Source organism: Excalfactoria chinensis, chromosome 1 (assembly GCF_039878825.1).
Source record: "Excalfactoria chinensis isolate bCotChi1 chromosome 1, bCotChi1.hap2, whole genome shotgun sequence".
NCBI lineage: Eukaryota > Metazoa > Chordata > Aves > Galliformes > Phasianidae > Excalfactoria > Excalfactoria chinensis.
In genome coordinates this window covers 90,468,179-90,484,300 of record NC_092825.1, presented here as the reverse complement: position 1 = coordinate 90,484,300, position 16,122 = coordinate 90,468,179, and the positions used below count along the sequence as shown (strand labels likewise).

The window sequence follows — 16,122 nt, the reverse complement described above, 5'->3', positions numbered from 1 at the left end:
CCTGTCTTGATAAGAAAACTGATTCCTTTGTTCTGATGCTGGGAACAACAGTCTCCATTATCAATACTGATCATCCTTTTAACTCTTATTTTGTTGTTTCTGGCAGTACCTTCACAAACATGTTTTCATTTGTACATTTTCTTCACAATTAGTAATACATTTGTTAAGAATCTGGTATTATTTTGGAGATGGTGAAATACAGATTTGCTTCAATTACACCACAGGACCGCAGTAAATTTGAGGACAGACCAGGGTGAAAGAAGAGAAATTCAGTTGGCATAAATGCAAAAAGCTACAAAAGTAGGAATAAGAATTATTTAACTGTAGGGAATAGTACAAAACGAGAGGAAGTATACAGTTGAAAAACACTGGCATAAACATCACACAATTTAATTTTTCAGGACCGTGAATCTTTATAGCTCTGTGGATTTGGTGAACTGTCAGAAGTATGACTCGGTTTTGACAATGAAGTTCAAGAAAGCCGATTCCAAAGGAACGGTTGAAAAATTTTAACAAGAGTAGATCAAAAAAGTGACAGCAGTATCATCTAAACAGAAAGAATCTCTCTACTTCATAAAAAATGGGACCAAGAATAAACAGTGTTTAAAATGTATTTGAACAGATTTCAATTAGGAAGTAAAGAAGCCATTCTAATAGTTGAGACAGTAACACACTAGAATAGATTTTACTACAGAAGTGGGAAAGTTAATTTGAAATTACTATTATTAACTTTAATGGAAATCAAAGCTCCTTTCCTTTTCCTTTTCTGCCTCCTTTCAGCCATCATCCTGCTCAACAGAGGTAAGTTTTACTGCACACAAGCCTTTGAATCAAATTAATCACTATACCATAGAAGAGTCTAGGCAAAATTAGGAAAAAAAAAAAAAAAAAAAAAAAAAAGGAAAAAAAAAAGAAGAAATTTATGAATGGTTTTTTGTTACCATTCAAAATTCTATCTACAATCAGAACTAGAGACAGATGATCTAGATGTTGATTATTCTTCCATTTCCAAACTGAAGCAAATTAGGCAGAAATAATTTGTTAACTCAAGCTGCTTGTTTCTCATGAAGAGGCTTCTGAAAGAGCATAATTTATGAGGTAAAAATCCAGTATCAGCACAGAAATGTTTTCTTCACATAAAAAAAAAAATAATACAGAAATTAAGAAATAGCATATGCTGCCCTAATAGTTACACAGATTCACGGTGCTATAAACCCATGCTTTTTCCTACTCAGATCAAACTTTTTCAAGATGCATTAGTAGGCTATATTTCTTATACACAGATATTAACCTTAACGTATGAACTACCTTGATAGAATTTGGCATTTGGCTGATCCTAAATTAAGTTCTTTGTCTTCATTTGGTGTATACACACTGAATTCTAATAGGTAGGGACAGTTACATAACTGCACTTCAAAGCAGCCTGCAAAGCAGCATCTTTGCCTTCAGCAATCGCACTCCAGTGACTCATTCAAGTGACCTTATTTGCTCATTAGTAGCTCTTGGTGCAGGTTGCAAATGTCAGAGAGACTGAATTACCTTTTTTTAAGAATATTTCTGCAGCATTTCAGTGACAATATCTGTGATATTTCAGGCTTCATCTAGCTACTTTCATATCAGTAACTCTGACTTTCAATATATGAACTGTAAATTCATGCCAACAATAACTGTATGACTTTTTGATATTCATTCTCTCTAGCTTCACAATGCTTTGGTACATTATTTTACATTAAAAATGGCAGTATCTGTAATGAGGTAACCATTTCTTTTCACAATTTTTTTTTCTCTCCTTGTATTTTAGAAGGTGTATTATATGACAACATAAAGTGTCAAGTCACAAACAGACATATGCTAGTTGAGAATGAGTACTGCTCAACAACACAGACTTAAATGTCTACATCCACTATTAAGGTCTCAGTCTTTGAATGTCTCACACTAGGATACGTGATCTTAGGCATACAAGATGTAGAACAGAGTAACTCACTTTCAAGGGAAATACATCAACAGAAGACAGCAGTATAAAAGGAAAGAAAAACTGACTTCAAGCTAGCTGTGAGTCTTCATTAAGCTGCCTGTTCAGAAAAAGAATGTCCAAACTAAGCAATGCCAGAAGGACTGTAATGTCTACTATTACTTCTCTTACAAAAGTACAAGTGAAGTTTGCTATGCCAACAGCCTACAAAGAATTGCTGAAAGAAGGATGATATCTTCAATGAGATAAGAACAGCCAAATGCCTACAAAATCACTGGCCAGAGAGTCAGGAAGCCATGTATCCTTTAATGTAAGTAACAATATACCTGACAAACTACAAATAGCAACACTGTTGTTATATATACATTTATTTGGATATGTGTCAAGGCCATCCACTTAATAGAGACAAATTTAAGACGAGTGTTACGTACACAGACCTCATTAATCCAATCCACTAAACAGACTGAAGCAGAATTAAAAAAGTTGGGGCAAGTGGAATGATCATCACTACATTTCTTACAATTCTCAGTGTCATTCAGATAAACCTTTTATTAAAAAGAATTTAATCAGTGCACTATAGTACTTGGCTCTTAAGGCTTATTCAGCAAATTGCCTTTCAGAGTACCAAGTAAAAAATCCACTCATTTCTTAAAATAAGAACAGCACGGAGTAACAATAAGCTCTTGTCTTTTAGTTTAGAAAACTCCGTCAAGAAGGACTTGCAACATGCTCAAAAGAAACGAAGATGCAGTTTTTAGGTCTCCTGGTTAACTGGGGTACAGAGAAGACTTTCTGTGGTCTTGTGTTGCTGACAACCGCCCCATACTTTCAGTTCTAAAAATAAAGGCAAATCCTTCCTGAAGTATCAAAAAACCCCCAACCCTCAACCTTGTTCATGTTCTAGAAATCACATGATTCTTTTCCTCTTCTGCACTGGTCACTTTTACAAGACTTAGAAAGATAACAGAAATAGTTCAAGTTAGTCAGGAGATATGAAATGAATACAGTATTTTATGGTACAAAATTTTTTGCTGGTACAAAAAGAATTACAAATATCATTTATTGACTTCTTATCTGAGAGAAATTAGGCCATTTAAATTATTTTTAATATCTCAAATTTGCTGTCAATTAGTACTATGCATATAGTCAATTACCACTGCTTGGTTAACCAGAAAATATTTAAGAAACTTCCGTAACATGATTCTGCTCTGGAGTTCAGATTCAGAGAAGTGTTATCAACTACACATACCATATATAAGCTATCACTAAGATTTCAGTAGTTCCCTAATATGCTGATCAAGCACTACCTGGTCATGGCACTTCCACAACTCCAGGGCTTTCCTTGGAGCAGTAGAAAAGCAAACTTTTTACACATAGCAATGGGATAATGGAGTGCTCTCAAATCTATTTACCAATGAAAAGAACATACAGATTGTGATTGTTAGATTTAAAATTACTTGGCTTTTTATGTATACAGAACAGGAACAAAAACCTTAGGTTTTTCAAGCTATTTATGAACAACTTACTGCCCACAGACTTTGCTAGGAACAGGTGCTTTGCAAAACACAGCTTGTAGACAGATAGAAACAAGAGACAGTGCACGTGTTATTTGGAATGATTTATATCTTTAAAATGCTAGATACTGAAAAGAAGGTTCCTGTTTTCAAACGTAAAAATACAACATTAATCAGGCTGTGATTCAGTTGGCAATAGCTAATTCCCAAAGTTTGCTCACCTTACTCATACGCTAAACTGGTGTAAAATAAAACTACCAGGGAAAGGACGGTTGAGAAGTTGACTGAATGGAAGAATCAATATTTGGAATTCTTGAATAAGACTACTAAATTACAAGAAGCTCACTAGTTCCACTCAAAGTTATAACCAGTACAGTACAGAAAAACAAGACAGCACTTTCTTAATCAAATAAACAAAGCCCTCAGGTAAACTTGCATGCTTGACAGAAAAGTAGTAGAATGACTGCACCGAGAATGCTCAGCTCTACCAGAGAAAGCAGCTAATGCAGCACACCAAGGACACAGAACTAAAAATTTCACTATTTGATTAGTGTGGTAGGGGTTAGTACAACAAAACAGCTCTAATAAATGCAGATGCAGTGTTAAACTGGCAGTTCTATTAGCCACAAAAACTTTAGCTCACTGAATGGAAAATTTAGTATGTATCTTTATGCCTTAACAAATGCCTTTTATACTCTCCCAGAGAGTGCTCAGGCACTGGAATGGCCTGCCCAGGGAGGTCGTGGAGTCACGTCCCTGGCAGTGTTCAAGAGGCATCTGAATGAGGAGCTATGAGATACGGTTTAGTGGTCTGCTGTAGCTACAGTAATGGGAGGACGGCTGGACTAGATGATCCTGTAGGTCCTTTCCAACCTTGTGATTCTACGATTTTAAACTACCTGCAACGTATTTTGTAAATAAAATTATACATTGCATGCACTTAAAAAGACAAGAATGTGTACTGAGACTAACATATTAAAATAAATATATAATTTAAACTGCAAATATGAAACATCATGGAATCACAGAATCATAGAATGGTTTGAGTTGGAAGGATTACTAATTAAGATCATCTAATTCCAACCCTCTGCTATGAATCACCTTTATTTTTTTTATAACATGCTGGTTTTATACATACTAGAGCTGCTAAGTTTTTCATATGATTACCAGTGAACTAAATTTTTTTTTTAAAAGCATCTGAAAAAATATGATTATCTACCACTAAGTGAAAAACAAACACTTCCCAGTGAATTTGCACTTGCTTAATAAAAATTTAAAAATCAATCTGCATTGACTGTGCTGCTCACAAAGAAACAGTACGGAAAGTTGCTTAAAGACCAGAGAGAACTAGTCTCAAAACAACTTACTGAAATCCAGCCAGGCCTTGTGATCTGTAAAGGAAAAGCAGTGAAGACCAGATTTTCCAGTTTGCTTCTCTACAACTACTATAGAGCAGTCTCAGCTGAAACAGGAGCAACACATTCAGAATTCTACACAAACAACAAATGCCTGAGGAGAAAGGAGATTCTGGTGCTGTAAAATAGATTTATGAAATGCTTTCAAAATGGCTGAAAAATTTAGAGCACTGGTAAAAAAAAGCCCAGAAGACTGTTTATATAAAATATTTAGTCAATAGACTAATCATAAAAATAGTTTCATAAGCATAAAGAAAGATCAAATAGTTTCAAAAATGCCTGGGTACAGCTCAGTGCCATCTTTGTTGTATGTGATACAGAGTAAAATTTTTGAAAAACTGTACATAGAGCATTTAAATACATGTGCAAAAATAAAGTCTGGGTATTTAATTCACTTAGTACAGAACAGAAAACAAAGCTAAGGAAACAGACTCATTTGAAACTGTACTTACACCCAGGCTTAATCAACACATTTGTTATAGAAGAAAGAAAATAAATGATATGAAGCTCTTGAGAGTGAGTTTTCCTGAAATATTTCTCAAGTATTTCTGAGAACTGAAACTCTACTGTGTTTGAGAAAAAGACAGAAAGTGAACAACAAAATGTGTTTTGGGTTTAACAGCATCTGTATACATATCACAGCAAGAAAGTCAAGCTAAATCTACTGTTACGTGTTATACTCTATAAAATTGATTTTACACCTTTTCCACCTGCAAACTCAAAGCATTTCATATGAGAGAGAGGAAGTACGTTAGCATCAACCAAAACAGGTGGATATCTGATGCCTATGACAGTGAAGTATTGGCATATCTCACAGCATCAGATTAAGATTTTACTAATCCAAATTACTAACTTATTTGTCTCCACTAGGAGCTCACGTATTATCATACAGACAGCAGAGAACAGCAATGAAGAAGGATTTGACCTGATGTTTTTAAACCAGAATCCTGCTATGTTTTGGAGATCCTGTCAGTATATTCAAGCAGTACTTAAGTAATAAGGTGCTACACTGCACGAAAACAACTCAAATACTGCAACAGTTTGCTGAAAATGCTAATTAAAAAAAATAAAACAAAGTTAGGAGCTGCAGTGCTTTAAACTGACACGGCAAGATTCATTAGACTTCGCTTGTCAATGCACTTGAAAAACTGGATTTGGACACAAGCAAAACCAGCCAATTACCCAAGATTAATCATTTACTGTTTCTCAGCTGAGCTAAGAGCACATTCTCAGTCCACCCAATTATAAAACAGAAATTGCACAATCTTCCTGGAGGTTTAAATTAATGCATTTCCTTGTGCAAGTGTGTGCATCTTACTGTTGTCAGCTTCTGTAACTTAAGAAGCAGGAGTTCCTTGCTTTCTATGCACTGTTTTGGGATGCAGGGGGGAGATTCACAAAGAAATTTTCAAATGGCACCTTTAAAGCTCTACTTTTGCTTGTGTTCTACAAAGTGATCTCATGAAGATGGTAAGCTTCTAATAGTCATTATGCACTAAGAATTAAAGCAAAACTGTACTGATGAGAAGTATGTGATGTCTAACCTTCTAGTTACAGTTTGCATTAATATTAGAAAACACACACACATAGATATATACAGACACACACACTAATCAAGTGAGTTTCTCTGTAGAAATGAAAGAGTAAGAAAAGGATATTTTCCTGGAACTTCAACACCAACTCTGTAGCCCACGTAACTTTCATATGGATGGAAATTGAAAATAAAAAGGAGACCAGCTCTCTCATATGCAATGACCTTGTTGGATTCATGCTTTTCAGTCACAAAAGCCTAGGAAGGGGGAAAAAAAAAAAAAAAAAAAAAAAAAAAGGTAAATCCAATGCTAAGAAATATTTTCCTTCATAGAATCAATAACAGAATAATAGCATGACTTGGAGTGAAAGAGACCTCAACAACCATTAAGCTTCAAACCCATACCACTGGCAAAGTTGCCAACCACTAGATCAAACACTAGATCAGGCTGAACAGGGCCCCATCCAACCTGGCCTGGAATACCTCCAGGGATAGGGCATCCACAGTCTCTCTGGGCAGCCAGTTCCAGCACCTCAACACCTTCTCAGCGAAAAACTTCTCCCTGATTTAGATTACTAAATCTCCCTTCCTCTAGTTTAAAACCATTACCCCCTGTCCTATCACTACCTACTATTGTAAAAAGTTGACCTCCCTCCTGTTTATAATCTCACTTTAAATACTGGAAGGCTGCAATGTGGTTATCTCACAGCCTTCTCGTCTCCAGACTGAACAATCCCAGACCCTTCAGCCTGTCTTCACAGGAGAGGTGCTCCAGCCCTCAGCTCATCTTTGTGGCCCTCCTGTGGACCCTCTCCAAAAGCTCAACATCCCTCCTATACTGGAGACCCAAGATCTAGATGCACTGTTCCAGGTAGGGCTTCATGAGGGTGGAGTGGAGGAGGAAGAGGGGCAGACAGAAGGACAATAACCTCTTTTGTCTTTCTGGCTGCCCCTCTTCTGATGCAGTCCAGGTTACCATTGGTGTTCTGGGCTGCAACAGCACACTGCTACTTCATGTTAAGTTCTTCCATCTACCAGTACCCCTAAGTCCTTCTCAGCAGGGCTGTTCTCAAGGAGTTAGTCTGTATACATACCTAAGATTACTTCGACACAAGTGCGGAACTTTGCTCTTCACTTTTCTGATCGATCCTCATTAGGTTGACAAGGGCCCATCTTTTAAGTTAATCAAAATCTCTCTGGATGCATCCCTGCCTTCTGTTCTATTAACTGCACCACTCATCTTCAAGTCCTTGCTAAACTTGCTGAGAGCACGCTTGATCCCATCCTCTATGTCATCTCTCCCCAGTTTAGAGATGAGGATGTTATGGGGGACCAAATCAAAGGCCTTGTAGAGGTCCAGGTAGATGACATCAGTTGACTTCCCTTTGTCTACAGATGCTGTTACCCCGCTATACAAGGCCAGTGATTTAATCAAGAATGACCTTCTTTTAGTGAAATTATGCTGGCTGTCTTTGATTACCTGCTCAACCCATGTGCTTTAACATGTCTTCAAGGAGGATCTGTTCCACGATCTCAGGTACAAATTTTCAAATATGATAAAGAGCAGCTAAGCAATCCCATCAACCCAGCTCCCTTAGGACTCTGGGATGCATGTCATCCAGACCCATAGACTTATATAGATTCCACCTCATGAGGTGGTCTCAGACTTGCTCTGCCCTTACACTGTGTAGGAGGAAACTCTCCCATTTCCCACCAAGAGTTTCAGGGATGTGAGGTTCAGAAATGTAAGAATCCTGGTTAAGCATGAAGACCAAGACAAAGATATCACTGAGTACCTCAGCCTTCTCTATATCTGTTGTAGCTAGTCCTCCTTTGTCATTTATCAGAGGAAGTACACTACACTCTCCCTGTCTCTTCTGATCAGTGTACCTACAGAAACCCTTCTTGTTGTTTTTAACATCCCTCATCAAGTTGAGTTCCATCTGTGACTTGGCTTTCCTAATCCCACCTCTGCAAGTCTGGACAGCATCCCTGTATTCTTCCTAGGTTTTATGTCCTTGTTTCCATTGCTGATACATCCCATTCTTTTCCCTCAGTTTGACAAGTAGATCCTTGCAAAGCCATGCTGGTTTCCCGCCTCCTCTGCCTGCTTTCTTATTCTGTGGGATGGAGGGCTCTTGCTCTCTCTGTAAGGTATTCTTAAAGAATAGCCAGCTTTGCTTCACTCCTTTGATTCTAAGGACAGCTTCCCAGGACATCCCATTCAACAATTCCTTATACAGCCTGAAATTTGCTTTCCTGAAGTTCAGGGTCCTGACTTCACTCTTTGCCAGGCCCATGTTCCTCAAGATCATGAATTCCACCAATCATTTTTAACAATCTCTTCTGCACCAAGTCCACAGCACTTCACCTCTGGTTGGTCTGTCCAATACTTGAACCAGAAAGATAACTCCAGAAGTCTGTTGGATTGCTTGCAACAAACTGCACTGTTTTCCCAGCAGATATTTGGATGGTTGGAATCCCCTGTCAGGCCTCATCAACAAATTCTTCCTGATCAAGTGGCCTGTAGTAGACCCTGACCACTTGCAGTCCTCTACTGGTCTCATCCCCAGTCTTAACCCACAGCCTCTCAGCCTGCCACAGTCTTTTTCTAATTGAATTAACAAAAATAAGAAAAACAATAACAAAAAACTTCTGCAATACCTCATTTCAAATAAAACAATAAAAGATTCAAGCAATATAGATATGAACATTAAATGTAAACAGTAACTGTTATGCCCACATAACATTATATAAAATTTATGAACACTGAACTGTAGCCTACTTTTTAAAAGGATATGTAAAATTATAGACGAAGAAGCCCATTTTCCTTGTGTCAAATCCATTTTTCTATTTACATGGGGTGAGGATCAGCATCACTTTTTGGTGTTTTTTTGTTTTGTTTTGATTTTTTTAATTGTGCCCAAATAGTTCTGATAAACTTCATAAAACACCTTTGCTGTATTTGCTAAAGCTATTAATTACTAGAAGCACAAATATATATATCTGAAGTTGATCAGGACTAGTATGAAATAGTTTAAAAACTGAGAAATTATAATTCAGTTGCTTTAATAAGTACAGTGCAATATTTAGGGGAAAAAAAAAAGGCAAATGCAAAAGTGACAAGTTGAAGACTAGGAAACTATACCTTGCATTACAGCTAATCAGAAGTGTTTCCTCAGTAATAATTATACATGTAAGAGTAACTTGTCAGAACAATTCACACTTTCCCAAAGCAATTCCTGGATTGGATTACATACAATTTCATAGTCTGCTTTATCCAATCTGCAGTTACTTAAATAAAATAGCAAAAATAATACTTCTATGAAGCTAGAAGGAGACTGTTTCATATTTCCATTATCTCTGAAAGATATTTCAGTGACAAGTTTTGACAACTTGAAATATATAGAGAGACATTACACGACACATCATAAAGTGCTGTTTAAAATTTCTACATGCAAATTTTGCATTGTTGTTATTCTGAACATGTACGCAACTGGTGACTAAAAACTTATCATTTACTATGTAAAGCTTACCGGAGGAGATGCAAGCCAGCCAAATTTTTCTTCCAATTTATTCATATCTCTATCAAACTCATTTAGGAATTTATAGCGAAGAAGATGATCATCAGTAAGATTGAACTGTCTTCTGGCATAGTGAAAGCTCTCATTATTCCCTTTTCTGGGGAAGTCAAGCCATTCTGGATGCCCAAATTCATTACCTGTATTTAAAAACATTGAGGAGCTGTGAAATCATGTGCTAAAAATAATAATATAAATAAAATACATTAAAAGGTATTTTCCTTCTACAAGTTTTAAATTTCAAAGAACAATTATTTGTACATTAATTGGTCTTTCCATTATTAAAATCATTTTTAGAACATTCATGCTTGGTAATAGGTTTGCTTGGTCAATAAAACTAGCAGAGCAAAATATCCATGAACCTGAAGGGAAATCTGAATTGATGGATGTATTTTAACCTCTGTGCTATCATATCACAATAATTTCTCATCACAATTCCTTAAAATAAGGGCAACAGGAATTCAGTCAGCCAGGATACAAGCTTCACAATTGCTATAAAACCATCACCATAGTAAGTTCATTACCTTAGAGAACTTATCAGAAATCAGCACTGCCAGTTTCCATAAGCACAGAGGCATAACTTTCCCCAAAAAAGGCATAGGACCAGGGACCCACTTTGAAAATCTTTAATCTTTCTGTTTTTTGTTTTTTGTTTTTTTTTTAATGGTGGCCATAAATACTGTCATCACTGTTTCCAGTGGTATAAAAATAACAATTAGAAAACTTTTTAGTTTTCTACTACTAAGAAAAATACTAATCTTTCTACAAGAAACTACTCAACTTCTGGCAATGAACTGCAGTTCTCTGGGCAAGTGAAGGACAGGAATGCTGAGTGAAGGTGTGCACTGTTTCCTGGATGGATACCCTGCATGTGTAGCCACCATCTGCTGTCTCACACAGCCTGCATTGCCTGGGAGGCTCTGAGGATAAGGCCAACAGTGACAGCTATGACTTTAGACTCTGAAAATGTTTTTTGTCTATATCCACGCTTCATCGGAATGAAGAAGTGAACAACGAACAAAAGAGAGGCTGCATATATATTTAGGAGAATCCTCTGCACTGGTACTTGTTTTGTAAGCAAGCTGACAAGTTGTAAATTAAATTTCCTGTTCAAAAGCTAAGCCACTGAATTTCATATTCAGCTCAGAACCAGAGACAAATATTAAAGAATCAGAATCACAGCAGGACTCTCAAAACAACCTTGGAATAATGCTGGACTGAGCTCTTAAGCAGCTATAACAGTAAGGTACAGAAATGAAGAAAAGATATTGCTGCAAAACAGTTTACCTAACTATACCCAATATTCTCCTAAGAGATGAACTAGGCATTACCTTTGTTCATGATCTACACACTATTGAAAAGATGGACTATACAAGATACTTAGTTAGAGAGCAAAAAGCATCAGAAAGCCAGAGATGATATGTATCTTGAAAAGATAGCCAGGGAAATAATAACTTTTCATTCAAGGAAAACATACAAATGGGGAAATAGGCAATGGAAGACAGTGAAAATAGACTGAACCAGCAAATCATTTGAATGGAGTATTTGACTAGAAGTGTATATCTTCATGTTTAGACCACACAGCAACTCCTCTGTCTCCGTCTCCTTCACCCACCACAGTAGCTAGTGTTGTTTATGTTTTTATGTTGTTAAAAAAAAAAAAAAAAAAAAAAAAAAAAAAAAGTTAATAATGTTCACTAAAAAATAAGGAATTGAACACAGAATCATAGCATCACAAAAACTGGAAAAAGATCTCTAAGGTCATCTAGTCCAAGCACATAGTCCCCATCGTGCCCACTAATGATGTCCCTTAGTGCCATATGAACACATTTCTTGAACTCCTCCAGGGATGTTGACTCCAAAATCTCCCTGGGCAGTCTGTGCCAGTGCCTCACCCTTTTACCTGAGAAGAAATTTTCCCCTTGCATCCAACTTGAACATCCTCTGGTGCAACTTGAGACCATTCCCTCTTGTCCTATCACCTGCGAGAAGAGGCTGACCCTCACCTCATCACAACTTCCTTTCAGGTCATTGCAGAGACCAGTAAAGTCTCCTGAGTCTCCTTCAGACTAAACAATCTTCGTTCCCCCAGCCGCTTCCTGTAAGACTTGTGCTCCAGACCCCTCACCAGCTTTCTTGCCCTTCTCTGGACATGCTCCAGGGCTTCAATGTCTTTCTTCTAGCAAGGAGCCCAAAACTGAACACAATACTCAAGATGCAGTCTCACAAGTGTGGAGTACATAGTGTGGCACCTTAATACCTTAATAACAAGACTATACTACTAACATTAAGGATGCCAGCAGGCCTTCTAATAAACTAAAATATGCTTCTGCAACTTGAAAAAGCATTAATACTACACATTCCTAAAGAAGAAACACACATCTTGTACTACTTTTTAAAAATCTTTTCAATTGCTTTTTGTTCTATTTTAACTCTAGAGCAAAAGAACAGAGGAGCTAGAAAATGGTAAGTAGAGGGTAACTGACTGATGCCTACTTCTAGCCAAAGGTATCAGTGAAGTACATGTTTCATCCTCTCCTATATTCCACTTCTCCTTTCTGATGAGAATCAGAAGCATTCGCTTCTTAATAACTGTGAAAACCTCCAAGCGTAGAAGTACTATTGGGATTTCTTTTCCTGTAATTAATTTGCTGTTTGATGTAAAGGTCCAAAGGACAGATTAACAAGAAGCCAGCTGCTATAAATGATGCAAATCAAGACAATGGAACTAATGTGGGGGAGGTTGAGAACAAGGCTGAAATTAACTGAGATTTTGATTAGAGAAACAAAACAAAGACAAATCATTGAAGTGCAATGCATACTAATTTTATTTAGGAATTAATTCAACTTTGCTATTCCCTACATATTATGCAACTTCATTGTGTACAAGATTTCAAGATCATAGTCCCAACAAAGGAATTAACACTATCACTATAATGAAAATTTACATCACACTTGTTTATTAGGGTAGAAATACATCTACAGCACAAAGTACTTATGATGATGATGATTACTTTGCAGCTGAGCCCCACAGGTCATTAAAGTTTTCTTGATCTCCCCTCTTAAGACATCTTTACTAGTTATTTCCTCTCAAAGAATAAGGCTAAACAAAACTGAGGGCATATTTGAAAGATGTAGGCAGTACTAAGAGATGCCTGGTATTTTTGTTTGCTTTTGTTTGTAGCATTTTTATTTTAAATAAATTATGGCATTAAATATTTAAAAGTAGTTTAAGCAAGTAGTCTGCTTCATACATCAAAAATTAGAAGCTTTAGTATGTGTATAAAGTTGAATGAGTATATAAATGATCTAAAATACAGTAAAAAGATCCTACTTAAAGCAGATGAGCTAGAGATCAGACACACTGAGACAGATGCACAGCTGCTCTACCTTAGTACATTTCTACCAAAGTAAGCAGGAGTTTAAACAAGCCAGGTATTCAGTTCATTCATGAGTTATAACTGATTTGAATTTAAGTGAACTACCTTTGTGAACACTGATCACAATATAACAATTTGCACAATACAGAGACAGTGTAAATCAGATCAACTCTATGATTCTAGATGGACCTGTTTCAAAAATAAACATTTCAAATAATTAATTCTCATTTTCCCTAAATGTGGAGCCCTTGGATATTATGCAGTTCTAATAATTTCTACTTATTCATTGCTGCACTGAATCTTCTTCAGCCCCCTAGATAACACAACAACATTCTTATTACATGAACCACACAAGAAACTCTGCCTTTCCTTCAAATTACATGAAAATGAGTTTCATCATTACAAGCAGTCATTTAATGCTGTAATTCTTATGAAAATATAATAAATTCCAAACTTACTGCCATTGAAACAGGTCCAGTGGAACTTTCTCATATGTGCAGTGCCACTTGCAAATATTTTTTTGAAACACATTTCTGAAGGCTCTGAATTGGTATGTCTATTCCTTATTAAAAACAACAACGACAACAGCAACAACAACAAACCTTATGCAAAAATTACCGTCTTCCCTTGGCATAAGAAAAACCATGCAAGATAAAATTTGCTGGAAGCTAAAAGCTGTTTGAAAATATTTAGTGAAATAATCCATTACAGTGGCCTGGATTAACATATTTACTGTTATGTAAATTTAATCGATATCAATGTGCGCTTACCAGAAGTATAGCATTCTAGACAAGCTTAACTTTTGATAATGTCATAAGAAGTACAATATATTAAATCTAATTCTACAATATATTACAGAAAAGCATAATTTCATTCAATCAGAAACTTAATGTTTGTATGGAAAAAAAAAAAATGATAGCAAACTAGACTATTTTTTTTAGTCTCATTTGCTTTTTTTTTCTAAGCATGGATACTGCACTTGCTAGCATCAAGCTTGGCAACACAAAGCGTTATTGTGCTTGTGCAATAGTACTCAAAAGATGTTTCCCGGCCATTCCCAAAGTCATATGAGTGTGTGGCAATTCAGGCTGACTGAAAATCAGCATGAAGGGAGGTGATAAAAGGTAACAGACATTTATTCCTGTTGCAGAGTATAATAATACAAGATAATATTTGTTCAGCTATTTACGGTTAGTAATCGATACTGATGCTGTTTTGTTATTAAACCTTTGCTGCGCTGTATAACTGTGCACACACATATACACATCAGTTATAAAATCTTCTGTTGGGATCCTTGACTCCAACTGGAAAATGCTGTCATCACTGATTTGTTGTATATGAATCAGCTGGAAATGACTCAAGATAGAATAAACAAGGGGTCACTGCCTGCATTACAGGAGCAAAAGAATGCATCTCCTCTGGTGTTAAAAAAACACAAGCATTTCTCCAATGTGCCAAAGGCATAGAAAAGTACTTGGTCCATAAAATGGTTACCCTAGCTCACATCAGAGATACAGTACTCTACCCGAGGTAGCTGAAATGAATCAGGTCAAGTACTCAATGATTCTTTTTGTAATGGAATCATTAAAATAAATAAATAAATAAATAAATAAATTTTTGCTCTGGCAAAATCTTAACTAAAATAGGGCAGATATTCTCCATGCCTTTCTTTGATGCTAAAATACTGGACAACAGAGAAACTGCTGCTGTATTCTGTCTGCTTGAGAAAAAAACTAGGGTGTCAACTCTGTTACGAGTGTTATTGTTCTCCTCCCTTTCCTTATCAATCTTTGGCTGGTTTAACTAACTCAAAACATTTCAAAAATTGTGAAAATTGTCTTCTTTTCTTACTTTCTAAGCACTATTACTATGAATATTCAAGTTGGGAAGAAGAAGGTACAGCATTAAAAAAGATATATATTATAAGCCTATGAAAACTACGTAGACAAACATACTATTTATGACATGTAAAAAAGGCATCTGGCAATCAAAGCTTCTTCTGTGTGGAGGAAATGGTTGTCGGTTGATGCTTGACTAAACATGAGCCAGCAGTGTGCTCAGGGAGCCAAGGAAGTCAATGGCATACTGGCCTTTATCCGAAACAGTGTTGCCAGCAGGAGTAGAGAAGTGATTGTTCCTCTGTACTCCGTTCAGCTAAGGCTGCACCTTGAATACCATGTTCACTTTTGGGCTCCTTGCTAGAAAAAAAAGACATTGAAGACCTGGAGCATGTCCTGAGAAGGGCAGCAAAGCTGGTGAGGGGTCTGGAGCACAAATCTTACAGGAAGGAGCTCAGGGAACCGAGATTGTTTAGTCTGGAGAAGAGAAAACTCAGGGGAGACTTTACTGGTTTCTATAATGACCTGAAAGGAAGTCGTGATGAGGTGGGGCTCAGCCTCTTCTTCAAACTCTTCCAGCAATAGGACTGGCCTCAAACTGCATCAGGGGAGATTCAGATTGAATGTTAGGAAAAACTTATTCTACAAAAGAGTGGTCAGGCAGTGGAATAAGCTGCCTAGAGAGATGTTTGAGTAACTGTCCCTGGAGATGCTCAAGAAACATTTAGATGTGGTACTAAGGTTTGTGGTTTGGTGGGGAAATATTGGTGGTAGAGAGATGGTTGGACCACGTGATCTTGAATGTCTTTTTCAACCTTTGTAATTCACTAATTCTACAAAAACCATACACATCACTCAGCAGGAAAACATTAGCTTTACAAGTTATCTTCA

The 16,122-nt window shown here is 36.7% G+C and overlaps 1 protein-coding gene across 1 annotated transcript in view; it reads right to left on the bottom strand.

The window, feature by feature from the left end:
• The window catches only part of GBE1 (1,4-alpha-glucan branching enzyme 1), a 143,298-nt gene that overhangs the window by 23,035 nt on the left and 104,141 nt on the right, over positions 1-16,122 (bottom strand). The window contains exons 13-14 of the mRNA XM_072332994.1: positions 9,969-10,153; positions 6,560-6,690 (exon numbers count right to left, since the gene is read on the bottom strand). Of these exons, the coding sequence (XP_072189095.1) occupies positions 6,560-6,690; positions 9,969-10,153 (316 nt within the window). The remainder of the gene's footprint in view (positions 1-6,559; positions 6,691-9,968; positions 10,154-16,122) is intronic.